The 27,764-nt window shown below is 43.8% G+C and overlaps 1 protein-coding gene across 1 annotated transcript; it reads left to right on the top strand.

Annotated features, from left to right (window-relative positions):
• Window positions 1-27,290, top strand: LOC139368734 (transketolase-like). Its single transcript, XM_071108031.1, has 14 exons — window positions 1-331; window positions 2,083-2,200; window positions 3,592-3,705; window positions 5,088-5,185; window positions 19,041-19,232; window positions 19,352-19,470; window positions 20,252-20,448; window positions 20,647-20,811; window positions 21,908-22,064; window positions 22,669-22,799; window positions 24,707-24,790; window positions 24,943-25,036; window positions 25,466-25,588; window positions 26,680-27,290. The coding sequence occupies exons 1-14, from the start codon at window positions 225-227 to the stop codon at window positions 26,865-26,867; spliced, it is 1,887 nt and encodes a 628-aa protein (XP_070964132.1). The 5' UTR covers window positions 1-224; the 3' UTR covers window positions 26,868-27,290.
• Window positions 27,291-27,764: the final 474 nt, after the last annotated feature.

Below are 27,764 nucleotides of genomic sequence, written 5' to 3' on the forward strand. Positions count from 1 at the left end.
GCGCTGCTACATACGCACCCTACCTCTCTGTTTGTTGAGCCCGTGTGCTGTCAATCTCCTTTTTGCTCTAGATTAGCCATATTCAATCATAGGTTTACTAACACGCCCCTCTCTCTGTCATTCTCTCTGCCTCTATCCCCCGCACATATTTCATAGTCTTGACCCTGACATTGTTGGTACATTATTTTATTTTTTAAGTGTATTTTTGACAGAATTGCGCACAGATGGAGGACTATCACAAACCCGACCAACAGACTCTGCAGGCACTTCGGAACGTAGCCAACCGGCTCAGGATCAACTCTATAAAGGCTACAACTGCTGCAGGCAGCGGGTAAGCGCCATGCTTCAATGCTTTAAATTCAAAAGAAAATTACATTTATAATATGAGGTGTCCATCCGTGCAGGCTATGTGATGGGTTTACATGCGTAATAGCCATGGCTCGGACATTGTATGCCCATTTTATGCGCATATTACGCATTGTTCCAGAACAGGCTACTACTATTCTTAATTCTACCCTTTCAATGCCATTCATTTGGCATTAATCATCGACATGTCTTAAATGTGGGATGTAAACCATGCAGATACCATATAGATCAAATATGCAGAGATAACATTGTGAACTTTTGTTAATAATGTCGTAGCCTCGTACGTTCTAATAGACTAGGCTACTCGAAGCAGGTGCATTATTTTCGATTGTACAGTATCTTAATGCCCATTTATTTGTGAAAGCATTTTTTGAGAGCAAACCCATTCATTATGATTCCGTAAAGAATGGGTCTTTACGCGTGGTGGCGACGTGGGCTTTTGAGTATGTGGAATGGACCCGCTTTCGCCGCAACTAAAGAGACCGCGCTCGTTCCTGGTGCTCGTTCCTGGTGCTCCTGAGTAAATTCAGCCTCCAGTGGCCATCATCTTCGCAGAGCGGAACGATTTGCGACTGGCTGATGATACGTCAGGCCACCGCGACCAGGACAATCACTCCCCTTTCTATTCATATTTTTCAGGCTTGTCCTTGGTATAGGGGTAGAATAAATATTCTTTATATTTTGAGAGATTAATTAATTCCTTTTTCTTATTTCCTTTTTTATTACAGTATAGTTAACAGCTCAAATAAAATACGCTATTGACGCATAATAACCACAATGTCTGAGGATACAACCTTTTAATAAATGTGTATACTTCCACCTCAACAAATAAGTCCAAGGCACAATTAAAATATACCTTTTTATGTGTTCATTCTTTCACCTGTTCATTGTTTATTTCATCCAATCAACATTTCATTTAATTTAGTCTTTTTTGACCACCTTTCCGTTTCAGGTTGATTTAAAACGTTTCCGTTTCTGGTGGGTACCAGGCACCTGTGTTATTGTGACATATTTGCAACAGGCATGCTCTGTTTGGAATCTCATATGTTATAGATAATTTTTTTAAACTGTTTAAATATTTATATATTTTGCATTTAACCTCAAGCATGGAGTTTTGGCAATGAAGGAGAAAGGAGTGTATTTGTGGTCTGCTATAATACAACTTTAAAGTGCAATGGAATGATCACAATGCTGTCCTCCAGCTCATTGCTTGAGGAACTGTCTAACCCTGACTGAATGTATGGAAGAGGGTCTGCCTTATCTAACAGACAGCAGATTGATTGTTGTGAATTAATTCACTAATGTGAAGTCAAAGGCAAAAGAGCGAAAATAACACGTTTCACATGCATTGAGTGTTAAAGCTTTATCACAACATGAAGTTTACAGTTGGCAGACAGACTAATATAGGCCAGCCCCTGCACTAAATGAAGAATGAATATCAGCGTTCAGGTCTGAATGATCAAGTTCCATTAAAGATGGATTTTTCCTATAATGACATCACAGGACAGTGTCTGTTCAGTACTTTGTGTGTGTGTCTACTGAATATATGGGAGTGCAATGAAATAGTCTATAGTAAACTGATTGTAGATCATTTATGGCGAGTGTGTGTGTTTATACTTTCTTGCTCTACACTGCAGTGTCCTGAGCGCATGGAGGTGTGTGTATGTGTCAGTCAGAGCCCTGGTCTGACTCCCTGTCCTGTCCTCTGCCCTCCAGACACCCCACATCATGCTGCAGTGTGGCAGAGATCATGTCTGTGCTCTTCTTCAACACCATGAAGTACCGCCCTGAGGACCCCCGCAACATCAACAATGACCGCTTCGTCCTCTCCAAGGTACCACTCTAACCCTGTCTAGAAATATAATTATTATTGACTTGAATGGGGATTATATTTCTATGGTCTAGAGACCAGATGTATTCAACTCTTACTCTACGGGATCCGGAGCCTGCTGTTTTTCTGTTCTACCTGATAATGAATTGTACACACCTGGTGTCCCATGTCTAAATCAGTCCCTGATCAGTCCTGTCAGCCAAATCCATGTTCACCTCTAAGGTCAGACCTACTGTAGCAGCCCTGCATCTTCCCTAATGGCCTCATCGGCCTCAGATACAGTTTAATCAAGTTTGTCAGTTAATCAATCAAAAGCCCTTTTTACGTCAGCAGTTGTCACAAAGTGATTATACAGAAACCCAGCCTAAAACCCAGAGAGCAAGAGACGCAGAAGCAGTGGCTAGCCTAGAAAGGCTGGAACTTAGGAAGAAACCTAGAGGAATCGGGCTCTGAGGGGTGGCCTGTGCTCTTCTGGCTGTGTCAGCTGGAGATTGTAAGAGTACATGGCCATTAAGGCCAGATTGTTCCGTAGATTGAGAGAGTGGTTAGGGCCCTTAGAAAGCACTAGGGCATTGTATCAAACTAATACCATTTTCAAAAAACAACCTGATGAATGGATGGACAGTTGTATATTCATAGGATTTTAACAAGTCAAATTGCTTTGGCCAGTCTGTGCTGGGAAGAGCCAGCCATATGATTAGAGTTCTTAAACGCCCAATGTAGAGTAAACCTGTAATCTGGGACCTGGGATTCTTTAGGGCCACGGTTCCCAAACCTTTTCACTCATGCCCCCCTTTCATCATTGGGGAATATCCCGCATCAACGTTAGCTGACATGAGCTAGATGGTCAACTGGACATTTCTAACAAGTTATAAATAGCTCTCTGTGATTGACATGACGAGGAATATTGCTGTTGCACTAACCACTTTTGAAATGGCACCTTGTGCATTCTATTATTACAACTTTCAAGAGTAAATTCAAAGCCTGACTGAGTTCCACAGTTTGGGAACCACTGCTTTAGGAGACAGACCGGGAGGCGTGGACGTAATCCTATTGAGACTACTGGAGCTTAATTCATTTGGAGGGAAGGAAGAAGGTTTGGGATAATGTTCGCAATCCCAGAACTGAAATTAGTCCAGGCACAAAGTGTGATACTGTATGTGAGAGTGTAACATAGGGAATAACAGCTCTGCTATGAAAGGTGGTTGTCTTAAATTATTGAAGTGTGCTTGCATTAGCTAAGGCCCCGTTGTGTATGTTCTGTCTGAATGTGGTCATGTCTGTGTGATGGTAACAAAGTCTCTTTCTACTACTCAATGAAGTCTAAGAGTGACTTGTATCTGTGAGACCGTTCTCTCTCTCTGTGTCCCTCTCGCTCTTTCTCTCTCCTCCAGGGTCATGCGGCACCGGTGCTGTATGCAGTGTGGGCTGAGGCAGGCTACCTGAAGGACAGCGAGCTGCTCAACCTCCGTAAGGTCGACTCCATCCTGGAGGGACATCCTGTGCCGGTAAGAACAGGAATAGGAAGTGACCCATCAATCCACAAGACACAACCCTGTTTGGTCCACAAATAACCTCTTAACTCCATTAACCCAGAGTGTCACTCTTCCACAAGCCTGGTTTATATTTAGCCCTTTGTTCCTCACAAACCCGTTCATCCACTACCACTTGTTACATGTGGTCTCTTATGAAATACAACTAACAGGGTAAAATTTGTCCTCATTTCCAAAGCCAGACATGTCCTTTTTCAGGGCACTGGTATTCCCTTGTTGGAGAGAGGAAGTCTGAGCACACATGACCCACTATGTACTGTGGTGTAGACTGTATGTCATAAAGATGTGTTTGTGTGACAGAGACAGGTGGCCCCATGCCCTGTGTCTGAATACACAGTAATGCCATGCTCTGTTCACACACACGTGAGTAGCCCACTGATTCCCTCAACTAAGATTCAGTGCCTATTCACCTAATACTTACACATTGATTTGCCCTGTTGATCAGTTACCATGAGCACTGAATGAATGTGTATGTTTAGGAAGTGTGTTTGAGAGGAAGTGTGTGTGTGTTTTGTGAAAAGTATCTACCTCAAATACCTTATACTTCTACACATTGGTCTGGTACTGGTACTCCCTGTATATAGCTCCACATTGATCTGGTACTGGTACTCCCTGTATATAGCTCCACATTGATCTGATATTGGTACTCCCTGTATAAAGCTCCACATTGATCTGGTACTGGTACTGCCTGTATATAGCTCCACATTGATCTGGTACTGGTACTCCCTGTATATAGCTCCACATTGATCTGGTACTGGTACTCCCTGTATATAGCTCCACATTTATCTGGTACTGGTACTCCCTGTATATAGCTCCACATTGATCTCGTACTGGTACTCCCTGTATATAGCTCCACATTGATCTGGTACTGGTACTCCCTGTATATAGCTCCACATTGATCTGGTACTCCCTCTATATAGCTCCACATTGATCTGGTACTGGTACTCCCTGTATATAGCTCCACATTGATCTGGTACAGGTACTCCCTGTATATACTGTAGCTCCATTCTTGTGGATTTCATTGTATTGTATTAAGCATTTCACAGTAAAGTCTACACCAGCTGTATTTGGTGCATGTGACAAATAACATTTGATTTGTAATGATTGTGATGGTCATGTGCATGCCAGAGACTGAATGTGGGTGTGTTATGACTGAGTAGTTTGTCTTTGTTCGCAAATAGATGTATGTGCAATGTTTAACTGCATAATTTGTATAATGTTTGATGAGTTTGTGTAATGTGTGTTTGATGGTGTAATGCATGTTTATGCATGTTGTGTGTGCTGCGACGTGTTAGTGTAGTGTCTTTACATTTGTGTATGTTTACGTGTGTTAACAGAAGCAGCAGTTTGTGGATGTGGCCACCGGCTCTCTTGGACAGGGTCTGGGTGCTGCCTGTGGGATGGCCTACACTGGGAAATACTTTGACAAGGCCAGGTGAAATACCATTCTCTCTCTCTCTCTCTCTCTCTCTCTCTCTCTCTCTCTCTCTCTCTCTCTCTCTCACACACACACACACAAACACAAACACAAACAAACAAACAAACAAACAAACAAACAAACAATATGGAGTTTAGCACATGACTCCATTAGATGCTTAACACCCTTCTAAGTTCATGCTTTAGTTGTGTGATCGTACGCTGTCTGGCTAAACCAGAACACAGACAGATCGACCAACACACAAACACAAATAATTACATGCATTGGGAATATACAAAGGGGAGTATGCACAAGGAAATATGTGCAATTAGATAAATCAGACACACCTACTATGAACATACACAGTGATACTTTCCAACACATAGGCATAAAGAGACCCATTCATAGACAAAGCTTGCATGTACACAATACACACATCTATACTCATGGTGCACACTGCAAACAGTAAGAAGATCTGACGTTTCACCTCCTGTCAGGAGAGTAGACGCAGGCTGACAGCCATAGCTGATCTTGTATGTGGTGTCGTGGAGACAGGCTGGCACGCTGTTTCATCATTGAATATGGTATGGAAGCCAGCGTCTTTGTTGTGAGAAACGAGGTCTGTTCAAGAATGGCCACGTGGCAACACTGGTAAACAATGGAGCCTGGAATACTGTCTGTGGCAATCTGCATATGACAAGCAGATTCACCTTCATATCTGAATCCATATACAAATATATAACAGTAGGAGAGCTGGGCTGTACTTTGGGGTTAGGGAAGTACTTTAAAATGGTTTATTAGAGATACTGTGATTTTGTTGTTGTTGCTATTCTCTGGTTTCATTTTTGGTCCGTATAACAGAGCAGTCTGACGTATAATGTATATGTGTGATGGGTTGGTTGCGCCTTCTCTGCATTTTGTGTTCAGTCAATTATTCTGCTCTAATAATCAGGGCTGCGAGAGAGCCGCCATCTTCTCCCTCTCTTGCTCTTAACCTCATCTCTCTTCTTTTCTCTCACTACTTCCAATTGCGCTCTCCTCTCTCTTTTGCTCTCTCTCTCTCTTCCTTGCACTCTCTCTATTCCTTGCACTCTCTCTCTCACTCGCACGCTCTCGCCTACTCTCGCCTGCTCTTGCCCACTTGCTCTCTCTCCCGCTCGCTCGCCCTCTCTCCCGCTCCCGCTCTCTCTCTCCCTCGCGCTCTCTCTCTCCCGCTCTCACTCTCTCCCGCTCTCTCTCGCGCTTGCCTTTTCTCTCGCGCTGGCTCACTCTCTTACCATATCCCGCTCTCTCTCGCTCTCGCTCAATTAAATATCAATTCAATTTAAGGGGCTTTATTGGCATGGGAAACACGTTTATATTGTTTATTTCACTTGCGTTGGCAATCAAAATTAACAGTATACATTACACTCACAGAAGTTTCAAAATAATAAAGACATTTCAAATGTCCTATTAGGTTTAAATACAGTGTTGTTACGATGTGCAAATAGTTAAAGTACAAAAGGGAAAATAAATAAACATAAATATCGGTTGTATATACAATGGTGTTTGCTTTATCAAACCATTTGTCATTGTTGTTAATTTTCTTAGGTTGTCTGCTTGCAATTTTTTTATTTGATATGGAAGCTGAGGTCAAATGTACTGTTTAGGATTTCTACTGCCAAGTTTACACCTTCACTCGTTATGGCTAACGAGACATGGTGTGATGAAAGAAACATACAGGAACTCAAATCCTTCTGTTCACCTGATTTAGAATTCCTCACAATCAAATGTAGACCGCAATATCTACCAAGAGAATTCTCTTCGATTATAATCACAGCCGTATATATCCCCCCCCCCAAGCAGACACATCGATGGCTCTGAACGAACTTTATTTGACTCTTTGCAAACTGGAATCCATTTATCCGGAGGCTGCATTCATTGTAGCTGGGGATTTTAACAAAGCTAATCTGAAAACAAGACTCCCTAAATTTTATCAGCATATCGATTGCGCAACCAGGGGTGGAAAAACCTTGGATCATTGTTACTCTAACTTCCGCGACGCATATAAGGCCCTGCCCCGCCCTCCTTTCGGAAAAGCTGACCACGACTCCATTTTGTTGATCCCTGCCTACAGACAGAAACTAAAACAAGAGGCTCCCACGCTGAGGTCTGTCCAACGCTGGTCCGACCAAGCTGACTCCACACTCCAAGACTGCTTCCATCACGTGGACTGGGACATGTTTCGTATTGCGTCAGATAACAATATTGACCAATACGCAGATTCGGTGTGCGAGTTCATTAGAACGTGCGTTGAAGATGTCGTTCCCATAGCAACGATTAAAACATTCCCAAACCAGAAACCGTGGATTGATGGCAGCATTCGCATGAAACTGAAAGCGCGAACCACTGCTTTTAATCAGGGCAAGGTGACTGGTAACATGACCGAATACAAACAGTGCAGCTATTCCCTCCGCAAGGCTATCAAACAAGCTAAGCGTCAGTACAGAGACAAAGTAGAATCTCAATTCAACGGCTCAGACACAAGAGGCATGTGGCAGGGTCTACAGTCAATCACGGACTACAAGAAGAAATCCAGCCCAGTCACGGACCAGGATGTCCTGCTCCCAGGCAGACTAAATAACTTTTTTGCCCGCTTTGAGGACAATACAGTGCCACGGCCTGCAACGAAAACATGGGGACTCTCCTTCACTGCAACCTCAGGAGGCTGAAGAAATTCGGTTTGTCACCAAAAGCACTCACAAACTTCTACAGATGCACAATCGAGAGCATCCTGGCGGGCTGTATCACCGCCTGGTACGGCAACTGCTCCGCCCACAACCGTAAGGCTCTCCAGAGGGTAGTGAGGTCTGCACAACGCATCACCGGGGGAAAACTACCTGCCCTCCAGGACACCTACACCACCCGATGTTACAGGAAGGCCATAAAGATCATCAAGGACATCAACCACCCGAGCCACTGCCTGTTCACCCCGCTATCATCCAGAAGGCGAGGTCAGTACAGGTGCATCAAAGCTGGGACCGAGAGACTGAAAAACAGCTTCTATCTCAAGGCCATCATTAAACAGCCACCACTAACATTGAGTGGCTGCTGCCAACACTCTGACACTAACACTGACTCAACTCCTACCACTTTAATAATGGGAATTGATGGGAAATGATGTAAATATATCACTAGCCACTTTACACAATGCTACCTTATATAATGTTACTTACATTATTCATCTCATATGCATACGTATATACTGTACTCTATATCATCGACTGCATCCTTATGTAATACATGTATCACTAGCCACTTTAACTATGCCACTTTGTTTACATACTCACCTCATGTATATACTGTACTCGATACCATCTACTGTATCCTGCCTATGCTGCTCTGTACCATCACTCATTCATATATCCTTATCCTAAGTACATATTCTTTATCCCCTTACACTGTGTATAAGACAGTAGTTTTGGTATTGTTAGTTAGATTACTTGTTGGTTATTACTGCATTGTCGGAACTAGAAGCACAAGCATTTCGCTACACTCGCATTAACATCTGCTAACCATGTGTATGTGACAAATAAAATTTGATTTGATTTGACTATTACAGTGGAACATTTTGTCCAGGAAATTGTCTAGAAGGGATTGAATTTGTTTTTGCCTAATTATTTTTTGGTAGATTTCCACACTACTTTCCTTCCATCTATAGCATTTTTTAATATTATTCAGTTACTTTGGCTTTGATGCCTCATGATTGAGAATAGCTCTGTTCAAGTAGAGTGTGCTTTTGCTGTGATCTGATAGGGGTGTCAGTGGACTGACTGTGAACTCTCTGAGAGCGTAATACTCAGTCAGTTAGGAAAGCTAAGGCTAGCTTTTTCAAACAGAAATTTGCTTCCTGTAGCACTAATTCCAAAAAGCTTGGGGCACTGTAAAGTCCATGGAGAATAAGAGCACCTCGTCCCAGCTGCCCACTGCACTGAGGATAGGAAACACTGTCACCACCAATAAATCCACGCTAATCAATAATTTAAATTAGCATTTTTCCACTGCTGGCCATGCTCTCCTCCTGGCTACCCCTACCCTGGCCAACATCTCAGCACCCCCTGCAGCAACCTGCAAAATCTGGATCCCTGCAAATCAGCTGGGCTAGACAATCTGGACCCTCTCTTTCTAAAATTATCCACCTAAATTGTTGCAACCCCTATTACTAGCCTATTCAACCTCTCTTTCGTATCGTCTGAGATCCCCAAAGATTGGAAAGCTGCCGCAGTCATCCCCCTCTTCAAAGTGGGTGACACTCTAGACCCAAACGATCACAGACCATTTTGAATCCCACCGTACCTTCTCCACTATGCAATCTGGTTTCCGAGCAGGTCATGGGTGCACCTCAGTCACGCTTAAGGTTCTAAACGATATCATAACTGCCTTCGGTATAAGATAGTACTGTGCAGCCGTCTTCATCAACCTGGCCAAGGCTTTCGACTGTCAATCACCGCATTCTTATCGGCAGACTCAATAGCCTTGGCTTCTCAAATGACTGCCTCGCCTGGTTCACCAACTACTTCTCAGATAGAGTTCAGTGTGTCAAATCGGAGGGCCTGTTGTCCAGGCCTCTGGCAGTCTCTATGGGGGTGCCACAGGGTTCAATTCTCGGGCCGACTCTTTTCTCTGTATATATCAGTGATGTCGCTTTTGCTGCTCGTGATTCTCTGATCAACCTCTACTCAGACGACACCATTCTGTATACATCTGGCCCTTCTTGGACACTGCTAACAAACCTCCAAATGAGCTTCAATGCCATACAACACTCCTTTCGTGGCCTCCAACTTCTTTTAAATGCTAGTAAAACTAAGTGCATGCTCTTCAACCGATTGCTGCCCACACCCTCCCGCCCGACTAGCATCACTAGTCTGGACGGTTCTGACCTAGAATATGTGGACAACTACAAATACCTAGGTGTCTGGTTAGACTGTAAACTCTCTTTCCAGACTCACATTAAGCATCTCCAATCCAAAATTAAATCTATAATCGGCTTCCTATTTCACAACAAAGCCTCCTTTCGTCATGCCGCCAAACACCCTCGTAAAACTGACAATCCTACCGATCCTTGACTTCGGCAATGTAATTTACAAAATAGCCCCCAACACTCTACTCAGCAAACTGGATGTAGTCTATCACAGTGCCATCCGTTTTATCACCAAAGTCCCATATACTACCCACCACTGCGACCTGTATGCTCTCGTTGGCTGGCCCTCACCACATATCCGTCGCCAAACCCACTGGCTCCAGGTCATCTATAAGTCTTTGCTAGATAAAGCCCCGCCTTATCTCAGCTCTCACTGGTCACCATAGCAACACCCACCCGTAGCACGCGCTCCAGCAGGTATATTGCACTGGTCATCTTCCAAAGCCAACACTTCCTTTGTCACTGTACCTGGTACACAGCCAATCTGTAAATAGCACACCGAACTACCTCCTCCCCATATTATTACTTACCCTCTTGCCCTTTTGCTGTCACCTCCAGGTACAGTGCCTTGTGAAAGTATTCACCCCCCTTGGCATTTGTCCTATTTTGTTGCCTTACAAACTGAAATAAAAATATATTTTTGGGGGGTTTGTATCATTTGATTTACACAACATGCCTACCACTTTGAAGATGCAAAGTATTTTTTTATTTTGAAACAAACAAGAAATAAGACAAAAACGGAAAACTTGAGCGTGCATAACTATTCACCTCCCCAAAGTCAATACTTTGTAGAGCCACTGGGTTTTTTGCCCATTCTTCAAGGAAAAACTGCTCCAGCTCCTTCAAGTTAGATGGGCTCCTGCTGGTGTACAGTAATCTTTAAGTCATACCACAGATCCTCAATTAGATTGTGGTCTGGCTTTGACTAGGCCATTCCAAGGCATTTAAATGTTTCCCCTTAAACCACTCAAGTGTTGCTTTATCAGTATGCTTAGGGTCATTGTCCTGCTGGAAGGTGAATATCCGTCCCAGTCTCAAATCTCTAGAAGACTGAAACAGGTTTCCCTCAAGGATTTCCCTGTATTTAGCGGCATCCATCATTCCTTCATTTCTGACCAGTTTCCCGGTCCCTGCCGATGAAAAACATCACCACAGCATGATGCTGCCACCACCATGTTTCACTGTGGGGATGGGGGTATTGGGTTTGCACCAGACTCAGCGTTCTCCTTGATTGTACAAAAAGCTCAATTTTAGTCTGACCAGAGTACCTTCTTCCGTATGTTTGGGGAATCACCCACATGCCTTTTGGCAAACACAAAATGTGTTTGCTTATTTTTTTCTTTAAGAAATTGCTTTTTTTCTGGCCACTCTTCCGTAAAGCCCAGCTCTGTGGAGTGTATGGCTTAAAGTGGTACTATGAACAGATACTCCAATCTACACTGTGGAGCTTTGCAGCTCCTTCAGGGTTATCTTTGTTCGCTTTGTTGCTTCTCTGATCAACGACCTCCTTGCCTGGTCTGTGAGTTTTTGTTGGCGGCCCTCTCTTGGCAGGTTTTGTTGTGGTACTATATTCTTTCAATTTTTTCTAATGGATTTAATGGTGTTCCATGGGATTTTCAAAGTTTCTGATATTTTTTTGTGACCCAACCCTGATCTGTACTTCTCCACAACTTTGTCCCTGACCTGGTCTTTGTCGCTGACCTGGAGCTCATTGGTCTTCATGGTGCCATTTGCTTGGTGGTTCCCGTTGCTTAGTGGTGTTGCAGACTCTGGGGCCTTTCAGAACAGGTTTGAAGTCGGAAGTTTACATACACTTAGGTTGGAGTCATTAAAACTAGTTTTTTCAACCACTCCACAAATTTCTTGTTGACAAACTATAGTTTTGGCAAGTTGGTTAGGACATCTACTTTGTGCATGACACAAGTAATTTTTCCAACAATTGTTTACAGACAGATTATTTCACTTATAATTCACTGTATCACAATTCCAGTGGGTAAGACGTTTACATACACTAAGTCGACTGTGCCTTTAAACAGCTTGGAAAATTCAAGAAAATTATGCCATGGCTTTAGAAGCTTCTGATAGGCTAATTGACATAATTTGAGTCAATTGGGGGTGTACCTGTGGATGTATTTCCAGGCCTACCTTCAAACTCAGTGCCTCTTTGCTTGACATCATGGGAAAATCAAAAGAAATCAGCCAAGACCTCCACAAATCTGATTCATCTTTGGGAGCAATTTCCAACCGCCTGAAGGTAGGTACCACGTTCATCTGTACAAACAATAGTACGCAAGTATAAACACCATGGGACCAAGATCGTACTTTTTGGACAAATGTCCTCTGGTCTGATGAAACAAAACAGAACTGTTTGGCCATAATGACCATTGTTATGTTTGGAGGAAAAAGGGGGAGGCTTGCAAGCCAAAGAACACCATCCCAACCATAAAGCACAGGGTGGCAGCATCATGTTGTGGGGGTGCTTTGCTGCAGGAGGGACTGGTGCACTTCACAAAATAGATGGCATCATGAGGATGGAAAATTATGTGGAGATATTGAAGCAACATCTCAAGACATCAGTCACAAAGTTAAAACTTGGTCGCAATTGGTCTTCAATGACCCCAAGCATTCTTCCAAAGTTGTGGCAAAATGGCTCAAGGACAACAAAGTGAAGGCATTGGAGTGGCCATCACAAAGACCTGACCTCAATCCTATAGAAATGTTGTGGGCAGAACTGAAAAAATGTGTGCGAGCACAAACCTGACTCCGTTACATCCGCTCTGTCAGGAGGAATGGGCCAAAATTCACCCACATGTGGGAAGCTTGTGGAAGGCTACCCAAAATGTTTGACCCAAGTTAAACAATTTAAAGGCAATGCTACCAAATACACTCAATTAGTATGTAAACTTCCTACCCACTGGGAATGGGATGAAAGAAATAAAAGCTGAAATAAATTATTCTCTCTACTATTATTCTGACATTTCACATTTTTTAAAGATAGTGGTGATCCTAACTGACCTAAGACAGGGAATTTTTACTAGGATTAAATGTCAAGAATTGGGAAAAACTGAGTTTAAATGCATTTGGTTAAGGTGTATGTAAACTTCCTACTTCAACTGTATACTGAGATCATGTGACAGATCATGCACGCAGGTGGACTTTATTTAATTAATTATGTGACTTCTGAAGGTAATTGGTTGCACCAGATCTTATTTAGGGGCTTCATAGCAAAGTGGTTGAATACATTTCCATTTATAATTTATTACATTTTTTAAAACAAGTTCTTTTTTAAATCTCATTCCACTTCACCAATTTGGACTATGTTGTGTATGTCCATTACATGAAATCCAAATAAAAATCAATGTACATTTCAGGTTGTAATTTAACAAAATAGGAAAAACGCCAAGGAGGGTGAATACTTTTGCAAGGTAGGTGTTTATCCCTCTGTGTGCTGAGGGTGTCAGGTTCTTGTCCAGTTCTGGCATTTAGGTCACCACAGACAAGTACATGTCCCTGGGCCTGGAAATTGTTGATCTCCCCCTCTAGGATGGAGAAGCTGTCATCGTTAAAGTATGGGGATTCTATTGGGGGGATATAGGTAGCAAATACATGAGGACAATTTTCTGTTGTTCATTTCCTTATTAATTTCTAACCAGATGTAAAATGTTCCTGTTTTGACTAATTTAATAGAATGGGTTAGGTCTTTTCTATACCAAATTAGCATACCCCCTGTTTCACACCTGGTAGTTTGGTGGATGGGACTACCACCTCTCTGTAACCTAGAGGGCAACCAGTGGGTCCGTCTCCTTTATACCATGTTTCTTGTAGGATAACAATGTCTGTATTTCCAATTTCTTTGATGAAGTCTAGGTTCCTGCTATTTAGACGAAAGGCAGATGACCTCAGACCTTGTATATTCCAGGATGAAATAGTAAAATCTTTGTGTTCCATAGTGTCTAGTGTTGTTTTTGTGTGGTTTAGGCCCTGACCATCACAGTAGGTAGTAGCATGTTGAGCATCTGATACATACCTCTTAGGTTGCAGGATGGGACTTGGGCGGGTGTAATACTGGGGGTTGGGCCTGTTTCTCTGCTCACTGCCAGGATGTATGTTCTGCTGTTTTGTTGAGTTCCTTGCCGCAGGTGTGGGGGGCATGGGGTGTGCAGAAGGGGCATAGGTCTGATATGAAGGCGCCTATATAAGGTGTGGCCAGGGTTTGCTTGGGGTGGTCTTAGCTGGTTGGTGTCTGGCTGGTGATGTTGTGGTCTGGGTGTAGGTCCTCTTGGCGTGGGTTCTCTCAGCACTGGTCCTTCAGGAGGGGGTCTTGCAGGTATGGGAGGGGGTCTTGCTGGTCTGGGAGGGGTGTCCGTTACTCTGTTGCTCCTCTGTGAGATGCTGGGGCTATGGTTGAGGGTAACGTCCTGGCTTAATTTGTGATTGCTACCTTGTAGAGGTGGGCCTGGATGTAAAGGCTGTTCAAGTCCAGGGTGGAGTGATGGGCTAGGTAGACATTAGGTTTTGAGGATCGGTTTCGTGAAATGCTTGCATTCACCAACTGTATGGTTTGAAGAAGAATGCAAGAACCTAAGAAAGAAATTGAGAAACCTGTCCAACCAAAAACATAGAGACCCAGAAAACCTGAGTCTACGCCTTCACTATGGGGAATCCTAAAACAATACAAAAATACACTACGGTTTTAGAAGGAACAGCATGTCAGAAATCAGCTCAATGTAATTGAAGAATCCATAGACTCTAACCACTTCTGGGAAAATTGGAAAACACATAACAAACAACAACACAAAGAATGATCTATCCAAAACGGAAATGTATGGGTAAACCACTTCTCCAATCTTTTTGGCTCTATAACAAAGAACAAACAGCAAAAACATGTACATGATCAAATACAAATCTTAGAATCAACTATTAAAGACTACCGGAACCCACTGGATTCTCCAATTACCTTGCATGAACTACAGGACAAAATAAAAAAACCATCCCAAAAAGGCCTGTGGTGTTGATGGTATCCTCAATGAAATGAAATAATAAAATATACAGACAACAAATTGGCTATTCTAAAACTCTTTAACATAATCCTTAGCTCTGGCATCTTCCCCAATGTTTGGAACCAAGGACTGATCACCCCAATCCGCAAAAGTGGAGACAAATTTGTCTCCAATAACTACCGTGGGATATGCGTCAACAGCAACCTTGAGAAAATCCTCTGCATTATCATTAACAACAGACACTTACATTTCCTCAATGAAAACAATGTACTGAGCAAATGTCAAATTGGCTTTTTACCAAATTATTGTACGACACACCACGTATTCACCCTGCACACCCTTCTTGACAAACAAACAAACCAAAACAAAGGCAAAGTCTTCTCATGCTTTGTTGATTTCAAAAAAGCCTTTGACTAAATTTGGCATGAGGGTCTGCTATACAAACTGATGGAAAGTGGTGTTGAGGGGAAAACATACAACGTTATAAAATCCATGTACACAAACAAGTGTGCAGTGAAAATTGGCAAAAAAAACACACATTTCTTCCCACAGGGCCATGGGGTGAGACAGGGATGCAGCTTAAGCCCCACCCTCATACATATCAATGAATTGGCGAGGGCACTAGAACAGGCTGCAGCACCTGATGATCGGGTGCTTCTGTCACCAACCAAGGATGGTCTACAGCAGCACTTAGATCGTCTGTTCAGATTCTATCAGACCTGGGCCCTGACAGTAAATCTTATTAAGACCAAAATAATGGTGTTCCAAAAAAGATCCAGTCGTCAGAACCACAAATACAAGTTCCATCTAGACACCATTGCCCTAGAGCACACAATACATACTTTGGCCTTAACATCAGCGCCACAGGTAACTTCCACAAAGCTATGAGCAATCTGAGAGAGAAGGCAAGAAGGGCATTCTATGCCTTCAAAAGGAACATAAAATTCGACATACCAATTAGGATCTGGCAAAAAATACTTAAATCAGTTATAGAACCCATTGCCCTTTATGGTTGTGAGGTCTGGGTTCCGTTCACCAACCAAGAATTCACAAAATGGGACACCAAATTGAGACTGCATGCAGAATTCTGCAAAAATGTCCTCTGTGTACAACGTAAAACACCAAATAATGCATGCTGAGCAGAATTCGGCCGATAACCACTAATTATCAAAATCCAGAAAAGAGACATTACCATTTTACAACCTGTTAAAAGGAAGTGATTCCCAAACATTCCATAACAAAGCCATCACCTACAGAGAGATAAACCTGGAGAAGTGTCTCCTAAGCAAGCTGGTCCTGGGGCTCTGTTCACATACAGATCCCACGGAGCCCCAGGACTGCAACACAATTATACCCAACCAAATCATGAGAAAACAAAAATATAATTACTTGACACATTGGAAAGAATTAACAAAAAAACAGAGCAAACTAGAATGCTATTTAGCCCTAAACAGAGAGTACACAGGGGCAGAATACCTGACCACTGTGACTGACCCACACCTAAGGACAGCTTTGACTATGTACAGACTCAGTGGGCATAGCCTTGCTATTGAGAAAGGCCACCGTGGGCAGACCTGGCTCTCAAGAGAAGACAGGCTATGTGCATACTGCCCACAAAATGAGGTGGAAACTGAGCTGCACTTCCTAACCTCCTGCCAAATGTATGGCCATATTAGAGATTACACAGATCCACAACTAATTTGAAAACAAACCCGATTTTGTGACCTGTTGCCACAAGAAAAGGGCAACCAGTGAATAACAAACACCATTGTAAATACAACTCATATTTATGTTTTTTTATTTTCACTTTTGTACTTTAACCATTTGCACATTGTTACAACACTGACACACACATTTGACATTTGTAATGTCTTTATTCTTTTGGAACTTCTGTGAGTGTAATGTTTACTGATCATTGTTATTGTTTATTTCCCTTTTGTATGTTATCTACTTCACTTGCTTTGGCAATGTTAACATATGTTTCCCATGCCAATAAAGCTCCTTGAATTGAATTGAGTGTGTCTCTCTGGGAATGAGTAATTAGTGAGTGAGTGTGCTCCAGTACTCAGAACAGCTTGTCAAAGTGAGCTACTGTAGCATCCAGCCCCAACCGTGACTTGTCTGTATGTACGACTGTTTTAATTAAAGCAATCTTCCTATTACAGTCCGTGACCCCAACATCCACAGCCCTACATGCATAGGCCAGGGTCCCAGATAAATAGAGTGTGCTATGAATCAAATGAGTGAATGTGTCAGATACACTTAGCAGGAGGATTAGCAAGTGAAAATGCCACATTACAGCTCTAATAAAGCCTCACGCTTACAGTACCCTGTTTAATTCACTGTGTTTATTTGATTTAGTAAATGGGGAGTTTGAATGTGATTATCCATGCTTAAGCTCAACCAAATCGAAGCAGAACGTAAAACAATTTGGCGCAGGTTCAGGAGGGTGGTTTTAAGACATTTCCCGTTCATTGGTTCGATGTAAGCCAGATGAGCCTGAGGGCTCCATGTGAGGTGTCAGTATGATGTGTTCTCTTCTCACCTCTATAATATTTTCACCTGGCGAGAGGAGAGAGTGAATGAATGAATATTGGTTCATCTCAATTGTGTACCTGTTTTAAATAGAAGCTTAAATTATAGGTTAAACTGCATGGTTATCCTGGCACATGTTACGAGGGGCACCCAAACCCTGGCCTCATCCGGCCAGTGCTTTAGACCTGCAGCAGCCCAGTAATCCCTCAGAATGTGTAGGATACGTTCCCCAGTGTGTGTTGTTTTAAGCCAAACACACTCACCGGTATGCACATTTGAAGGGTTACCTTAGATCCCCTACTCCATCACAGCTTTTGACTTAATAGCTCTTTAAACAGTGTCATTCCACAGCAATTGGGGCGGCAGGGTAGCCTAGTGGTTAGAGCGTCGGACTAGTAACCGGAAGGTTGTGAGTTCAAACCCCCGAGCTGACAAGGTACAAATCTGTCGTTCTGCCCCTGAACAGGCAGTTAACCCACTGTTCCCAGGCCGTCATTGAAAATAAGAATTTGTTCTTAACTGACTTGCCTGGTTAAATAAAGGTAAAATAAAAATAAAAATAGAACAGTCATTTATCCATTCATATTTAGATTTCTACTTTTGCCCTTCATTACCATCTAATTAATGAGTTATATAATCATCATTATCATCAACTCATGTTATAGCAAGCAGTGAGTCAACACACTGATATTGTATCATATAACATCATGTAGCCTATTAGATTGTGTTGATTTGATTCAAATTGAATTGCAGCTCAGAGGTTTAAACAGTGTGTTGGTGCAGGGAAGTCTGTCTTTGTGTAGTGAGAGGTGCTGTGGCGAGATAACCGGGAGAGGGGATGTTAAGCGGGATCTGGACCAGGTGTTTTGTGGATCCCTCTCTGGGCTCTGGAATGTTTTTTCCCCCAGGCGGTCTGGCCCGGAATGCGTGCCATGTCTCAGTCTATCTTCTCGCTTTAATGACAATGTCTATTTGAGTGGAAAGCTGTCAGACCCTGTTACCATGCAGGATGATTGGAGCTCCGAGCCAAGGGTGGGGTCAACTGTTCCTGTTCGCTCTGTGCGGGGAGGGAGGCTCATTTTGAAGATGAAGGGAGGGGGTTGTGTGGAAAATGTTATTCTGCGAGGGGAGGCAATTGTGAGGAAGAGATTATTATTATTGTTCTGCTCTGTTGTGTTGCGTTTCATCCCATTAGCCATTAGGTGGCAATCAAGTGGCAATGAATTGAAAGTTGTGGATTAGTCATTTATATTAGTCATAACTTTACTTGTTTATTACTTTTTATGAAAGCTTGGCTGCTGTGACGTTGCAAGCCTCTAATTGCCCCTGTTTGTCTGTCTATCTGTCTGTGTCTGTCCATCTGTTTTTCCCTCTGTAGCTACAATGTGTACTGCCTGCTGGGTGATGGGGAGATGTCTGAGGGCTCTGTGTGGGAGGCCATGTCCTTTGCTTCTTACTACCAGCTGGACAACCTAGTGGCCATCCTGGACATCAACCGTCTGGGTCAGAGTGACCCGGCTCCCCTGCAGCACCATGTGGAGAAGTACCAGAAACGCTGCGAGGCCTTTGGGTGGGTACTGGGAGAAAGCCTAGAAAATATGTGGCCTAGAGACCATGATTATGGGCCTGAGCATGTAAATTACTCCCACCAGGTATTGGCACCAGTAAATTAAGTATGTGTGTGTGTAGGTGGAATGCCATCATTGTGGACGGGCACAGTGTAGAGGAGCTGACCAAGGTTCTGAGCCAACCCCGTCACCAGCCCACCGCCATCATTGCCAAAACCATCAAGGGCAAGGGAATCTCAGGTACCTACAGAAACACACACACATTTCTACAGGTACCCAATCCCATGTTCCTCTATAGGTACATGTACTGATACACTAGTACAGACAGGTACACCCAGAGACTAACCAAGCCCTAATACTATGCCAGCAGCAGCGCCTTTCATGCATACACAAATGTACCAGCACAGCTTCATTGTGATACTGACAGACTCCCCTCTACCCTTCACGTTCAAACATATCTGTGGTGCTCGGGAGCTGCTTTGTCATGAATACCTACTACCAGACCACACTAATCCTGAAATCACAAAGGTTTAGTCTGTGCCTGTCCCTTAAAATGGGTCAAGTCTAATAGACCCAACTCAGCCCTCCTGTCTTTTCTATGAAGGGCACCTAAACCTGTGGTAATCTAGCCAGTGCTTTAGAGCTTCTGCTGCAGCAGCCTAGTAATCCCTCAGGATGTGTAGTATATACTCAGATCACTGGCCTTTGTCTGCCTATTGTCATAAGCATATGGCTTTTGAAGTGGAACCCTGACCTATAGAACGGTCTTTGATGGCCACACGTGTAAGGCTTTGTGATGAGAGAGAGGAGGTTTGAGCAATATGTAACTTATGACATTTCAATACTGATATCATGTCATCTAGATATAAAACAAAAGCAGATTTCCTCCAATTGTGTCATTGCTGATATACTAAAGGTGTATTTGCTGTGTGTGAGGTAGTGTGCCATCTCTGATCAATGTCTATCTGTGTGTGTCTCTGTCTGTGTATGTATTTCATCATGTTCTTTGTGTATGTTGTAGCTGCAGAGGACAAGATGGGCTGGCATGGGAAGCCCCTGCCCAAGGAGATGGCTGAGGGGGTGATGAAGGACATCCAGGCGCGCATCATGAACACCACCAAGCGCCTGTACCCCGCTACGCCCACCGAGGACTCACTGCCTGTCAGCCTGCGCAACGTCCGCATGCCCAATGCACCCAACTACAAACTCGGAGAGAAGGTGTGTGTGTGTGTGTGTGTGTACACATGCGTGTGTGTACTTGACAGAAAGAACAAGAGCGTTTGAGAGAGATGCTTTAAGTCCTGGAACAAGACATGGAAAATGTATATTGACTTGCTCATGACCCAGACAGATGGTGGGCTGCTATATTGAACTGTGTTTTAAATGAACTAACCCATTGGTTGTGTTTGGCTGCAGATTGCCACGCGGAAGGCCTATGGCATGGCTCTTGCTAAGCTGGGCCGCTACAACGAGCATGTTGTGGCTCTGGATGGAGACACCAAGAACTCAACCTTCTCTGAGCTCTTTAAGAATGAGCACCCCGAGCGCTACGTTGAGTGCTACATTGCTGAGCAGAACATGGTAAGCTCAGCTGACACCCAGTGCCACATATCTGACCTGAGTCTAGGTCTAGTAGGGTGAACAAAAGTGTACTGATCACAAAATAACAATGATAAGCTGTTGTTGATAGCACTATGTGACGTCAACCCAAAATGATCATAAAAGTGCCATCCAAACCATTCATACTGTAGGCCTACGTCTTTGTATTTGAACGACTGTAGAATGACAAACACGCAATTCCACTTTATCCATCACTATAGTCTAAAGCGGCTTCTTCTGCTGCTTTCCACCCTCATATCTAAATTATTCACCTCTGACACACACAGTGTTACCCCCTCACTTCTAGGGCATGAATCCTTCTACTCCTCCTGCTTGGTTGCCTAAGAGACCAGGTCCTGTATCCACAAAGTGTCTCAGAGTAGGAGTGCTGATTTAGGATCATTTTGGCCTTTTAGATCATAATGAATAAGATTGGACAGATCCTAGATCAGCATCTACTCTGAGACGCTTTGTGGATATGGGCCCTGACCTCCTCATCATTAGTAATGTCTCCGCAGGATTCCAGTTGATGTTCTTTGAGGCATCATTAGCAGGTTTAATGAAGCCGTATTGTGGCCTGTGTCTCAATGTGACTCCCACTCAGACAATAGAGGAGTCAAATATAGTTCTGATGTTATTTAGATTAATTAATATTGTTAAGGGACTGGGGCATTTAATGCTCTGTTGGCTTTCAAGTATCTTGTTGGTCAGTGACAACAATGATGCTTTATGCTAGCAAACGACACACTGTGCTTTGCTATACTTAATGTAGATGGTATTGTTTAAACATAGTGTATTGTATTGAGTAAAAACTCTCACTGACAATGATCGTTTTTAACTGCTCACACAGGCCCCATCCCTTTAGCAGGGCCTTATGGGGAACAGGGGAAAGAGCTTTCTCAGGGCTAACAGGAAATTGAATCGCTCAAACATCACATTTCTCCCATATGAATTTTTAAGATGATGGCTCCCTCCTTTTATTTCTAAGGAATGTGAGACACTTTGGCCAGAATTTGAGAACACAAGTTACTCAGGCTTTTACTCTCCTTTACCTATCCTCTCTCTCCTCTTCTGTCAGGTGAGCATTGCGGTGGGCTGCGCCACGCGGGATCGTAACGTGGTGTTTGCCAGCACCTTCGCCACCTTCTTCACACGTGCCTACGACCAGCTCCGCATGGCTGCCATCTCTGAGAGCAACATCAATCTGTGTGGCTCCCACTGCGGCGTGTCCATCGGTCAGTCCGCCCACTGACCTTTGACCACCCCCCACCCCCGGTGACCTGTCTGTGTAGTGACCCGTGACATCCTCACTGTGATCCTAACCTGACTCCTGATTCCTCTTGGACCGATTCAGTCCACTGCAGAAGACCTATCTCACTGTCACACAGTGTTAACACAGTGCTTCCCCTAACACTGTTTAGTCGAGGAAGGTTTTTGTCTTCAGTTGGTTTCGATTTGAAAATGTTTGTAACACTCTTGCAGTGGGTTGAATCGTTTCCTTGTAGTTGGCCTCACGCCTTGTGATCCTGTATTATTTCCTGAATCCTGAATTTTGATTTTCCGTCTCTTCCGTCCATCTACTACTGTATCAGTGTGGCTCCGGCCAGCACTCGTTTCCTCCCTCCCCCTCTCTCTCTCTGTCATGGAAGTGGTGGTGGCGGGGCGGCCAGGTTTCCTTTTGGTTCCTCAGGTACATTGCATGCCCACGCCGACTCGCCCCACTGAACGCATGCCTGCCCTGTAGCTTTCACATTAAGCCGCCGCATACACCCCAAATGCTATTGTGTGTGACATGCATGCGTGTTTGTGTGTGTATGTGTGCATGTGTGTGTGTTCTAGGAGAGGATGGACCTTCTCAGATGGGCCTTGAAGACATTGCCATGTTCAGAGCCATTCCCACGGCAACTGTTTTCTACCCTAGCGACGGTGTCTCCACTGAGAAAGCTGTGGAGCTGGCTGCTAACACAAAGGTACCCAGCACACAGGTTGACATTTATTGTCATGAGTTTTGACCTGGAGGCAGAACTGAGTGATTTCCCCTTAGATAGGCCGGCAGCAAAACCTAAACCATATTGTAGTTATATTGTAAATTGCTATATTGTAAAAATTTATGAAAACAAATATGTGCTTTAAGGTTAGGGTTAGACATTGGAGTTAGCAGTGTGGTTATGGTTTGATTTAAAATCTGATTTGATCAATTACAATTTTATTTGTCACGTGTTGAATCCAAATACTTAATTATGAGCCCTAAACCAACAATGCAGAGTTTTTGAAAAAGTAAGAAAAATTAGCAAAAAAACCTCAAGGAAATATAGTAACACATTAAAATAACAATAACGAGGCTATATACCAGGAGTACCGATACAGAGTCAATGTGCAGGGGTACGGATTAGTCGAGGTAATTGAGGTAATATGTACATGTAGATAGGGGTAAAGTGACTATGCATAGATAATAAGCAGAGATTAGCAGCAGTGAGAGTGTGTGTGTGTGAAAATTGTTAGGCCTGGTATAGGGGTCCTGGATGGTAGGAAGCTTGGCCCCAGTGATGTACTGGGCCGTACGCACTACCCTCTATAGCATCTTGCAGTCGGATGCCAAGCAGTTGCCATACCAAGCGGTGACGCAACCAGTCAGGATGCTCTCGATGGTGCAGCTATATAACCTTTTGAGGGGGAATAGGTGTTGTCGTGCCCTCTTCATAACTGTGTTGGTGTGTTTGGACCATGATAGTTCTTTAATGATGTGGACACCAAGGAACTTGAAGCTCTCTACCCACTCCACTACAGCCCTGTGAATGTGGGTGTGCTCAGCCCTCCTTTTCCTATAGTTCACGATCAGCTCATTTGTCTTGCTCATGTTGAAAGAGAGGTTGGTGTTGTCCTGGCACCACACTGCCAAGTCTCTGACCTCCTCCCTATTGGCTGTCTCATCGTCGTCAGTGATCAGGCCTACCACCGTTTTGTCATTGTCAAACTTAATGATGGTGTCGGAGACGTGCGTGGCCACTCAGTCATGGGTGAACAGGGAGTGCAGAAGGGGACTAAGAACACAGCTGGTCAGCGCATGCGCTGAGTACACATCCTAGTAATCTGTCTGGCCCTCCGAACCTGCTTAATGGTCTTACTCACATCCGCTACATGCAGTTATGATCACACAGTCTTCCAGAACAGCTGGTGCTCTCATGCATGGTTTCGTGTTGCTTGCACGGAAGCTAGCAGAGAAGGCATTTAGCTTGCCTGGGTTTCCATTTATAATTTGTGAAGTTTGCAAGCCCTTCCCCATCCTACGAGCATCAGAGCTGGTGTAGTAGGATTCAATCTTAGTCCTGTATTGATGCTTTGCCTGTTTGATGATTTGTCGGAGGGTTTATCAGAATTTCTTATAAGCGTCCGGATTAGTGTCCCGCTCCTTGAAAGCGGCAGCTCTATCTTTTAGCTCAGTGCAATGTTTCTTGTAATCCATGGCTTCTGGTTGGGATTTGTACTGTACGTAGGTCACTGTGGGGACGACATCGTCGATGCGCTTATTAATGAAGCCAGTGACTAATGTTGTATACTCCTCAACACTATCGCATGAATCCCGGAACATATTCCAGTCTGTACTAGCAAAACAGTCCTGTAGCTGTGACTTTGTGGCTGTGCCAGCTAGTAACCACTCTGCAGAGCTGCCTCCAGAACAATATGTATGACAAAAAATACTAACCTGCACCTAGAACCCTCTCTATCACATCTGCCTCATGCTATGTGCTCACTTTCCAATATACTTGGTTCACACAGCTGCTGAGTATGGCTGAGTCGCTGTTTAATAAACCTGTCTGATAAATGACAAGGTAATGAAAGTCCAGAGGCTGATTGACATGTTTCATCTCTGTTTCAGGGTGTGTGTTTCATCAGAACCAGTCGCCCAGAGAACAGTGTTCTTTACAACAGCAACGAAGACTTCCATGTGGGGCAGGCAAAGGTATGGAGACAATGATATATGAGATGTACTATACACAATGACTAATGAAAATCTTACAGTAGATCACTTTCTTATAGTACTAACATGCTTGCTAAATAATTTAAAATAGAAATATGCCTAGATAATAGAAACCTCCATCCCATGTCTGTCAGGTTGTGTACAAGACCAACGATGATCACGTGACAGTGATCGGAGCAGGCGTGACCCTACACGAGGCACTGGCAGCTGCTGAAATGCTAAAGAAAGGTACAGAACAGTCCTTTCGGGAAAGTTACATAGATCCTTCACTGGAACTCAATATTCTACATTGGCTGTCAGGAAATGTGCTCATCACCCAGGGACTGATGGACATCAACGTCATCCGAGTAATGCACACACACACACACGCACACTGAGACTTTGTTGTGAGACTTGTCCCACTAAGGCATTGGACCATTCTTTATGTTCTGGGGTTAAATGCCAACAGTGGTGGCTGATGGTGGTACTCTATCAATAAGCATGTGCACCCCAACAACCGAGTCAGAGTACTTCTAGCATCTGTCTCCAGCACTGTAGAAGTCTGTCGATTCATCTCTACTGTTTATCTGGTGTTGCGTGAATAGATGAAACACCATCATTTGAACTGAAGAAATTTGTACTGCGAGTATTGTATAACATGCTCTGTTTCTCTCTCAGAGAGGATCAACATTCGAGTGATTGATCCTTTCACCATCAAGCCTCTGGACTCCAAGACCATCATCGAGCACGCCAAGGCCACCAGGGGCCGCATAGTCACAGTAGAGGACCACTACTACGAGGGTGGGTACTCTGCACACACAGGCTGCTTTCTGGACTCAGGTTATCTTATTCCAGTGGAATACAATATATAGCACTGGGCACTGAGGTATGCAGTTTTAGATAGTTATGCAGTTGCGAGACATTCATGTGATTTGTATCAGTTCTTAAATCTCTAAGCCTGAGCATGTGCAGGAGGAGGAGAAGAGACTATCAACCCTCAATGTTTTTTTACATTTCAGCTCTGCTCTGGCCATTGGGCTTTCACTGACCTAGATAAAAGCAAGTCCAAAAATGTGTGGGTGTTTATTTTGGCACAGTTGCCTTATTTGTCCCTTGGTATTTATACTGTCTGTTGAAGGAACTAAAGAAAGAAAAGAATAAGCACAGCCGTGCCACAGTCCGCATCTTAACATTAACTAACCCCCAACCATCAGAAGCCCTGACAACCTCCAACCCCCACCCCCATTCCCTGTCTACACATGAGCATGAATAGTGCATTATGACAGGTGTGCATGCACGGGCGACGTGGGGGGGCTGGGCGTCCACTCAAAGCCATAGGGGGTGGGAAGATGGTGTGTGAGGGAGAGGAAGGGGGAGGCTGTGATAGGGGGCTTAGAGGGGGCTATATGGAGAGGCCCAGGCTTCAAGGGACCCCATTGTGCAGATGGCTACTAAAGTAGAGTGGAGGAACACCCTCTCTCGCACCCGGCCCCCCTTCGCCACCGCCGGCCTGATGGTCAGTCAATGAGAAGGTGGTGGGAGGCCTGTCAGGGAGGATCAAGAAAGACGCAGGGGGCTGTGGAGGTGACCGTGTTACAGTGTCAGTGAGGTGGAAGACAAAGCTGATGTATAGATCAGACTGACTGGCCAGCTACTGTACATTCTGTACAGCACAGTGGGTCTAAACTGCACAAACAAAGACAGCTCAGCAAGACAGGCTCAAAGGAGTTAGAGGAGGAGAGCGGATGTGACATATGGAGTCTTAGGACAAACCTCTGCACAAATACTAAGACCCAGAAAATAGAACTCTGCACTCTTGCATTTTAGGTTTTATTTAGTTGTAAAAAGGCTATATAAATGTGGTTGACTGACATGTGGTTGTAATTCTTTAGGTGGCCTGGGGGAGGCGGTGTGTTCTGCTGTGGTGAATGAGACCGGCTTCAACGTGCACCGTATGGCCGTGGCCCACGTCCCCCGCAGCGGCAAACCCACTGAGCTCCTCAAGATCTTCGGCATCGACCGTGACGCCATTGCGCAGGCTGTCCGCAAGATGCTCAGCAGCTCCGCCAATGCCAAGTAGACCACTACCAGCGCCACTGCAACATGCCATTGTCATGGAAACGTCAACCCGAAAACACTTCTGGCAACACCCGCTCTCCGAGAATACGAAGTATGAATCAAAGGATTCGAAAAAAGCAAATATGCTATTTCTGATAACTGTCATTGATGTGGTTTTGACCCTTGATCCATTGAGTTGGCCCCTTGTAAGTTCAGTACTCCACTCCCCCACAATCGAACCCATCCTAGAGAAAGTCATGAGTACTGCTGTAGTCTGAGTGAGGTGAACGTTAAAATAAAATAAAAATCACATTTTGATGCGACACACCCTGTACCCCACGTGATCTAGTGTGTGAGTGGACATGGGTCTGGTGTAGAGCACTGTTTTTAGCCCCTCATCCTGACTGAGACTTCACACCAATAAAGGAATGGTTTCTTCACACCCCTCCAGTCTGATAGTTGTTTCATACGTATTGACTTGTTATTTCATGATTTAATGTCCATAATGAAATAACATCATAAACACACCTACACAGCATAGCCTACATGGCAACACACTCCACACTCTCCCACTTAAAAAGATGAGAGAGGCCTGTAATTTTCATCATAGGTACACTTCAACTATGACAGACAAAATGAGAAAAAAAAATCCAGAAAATCACATTGTAGGATTTTTAATGAATTTATTTGCAAATTATGGTGGAAAATAAGTATCTGTTACAGTGAAATAATACCATGCACAATTATGAACTTGAAAATGTATTGATAAACCAATTAGGAACATTTGGGAAGTCTTGACACAACATTTTGAACAGATATGGTTCATTGGATCAGTCTAAAACTTTGCACATACACTGCTGCCATCTAGTTGCCAAAATGTAAATTGCGCCTGGACTGAAATAATGCATTATGGCCTTTC

The sequence above is a fragment of the Oncorhynchus clarkii genome, chromosome 16, assembly GCF_045791955.1.
Source record: "Oncorhynchus clarkii lewisi isolate Uvic-CL-2024 chromosome 16, UVic_Ocla_1.0, whole genome shotgun sequence".
Lineage (NCBI taxonomy): Eukaryota > Metazoa > Chordata > Actinopteri > Salmoniformes > Salmonidae > Oncorhynchus > Oncorhynchus clarkii.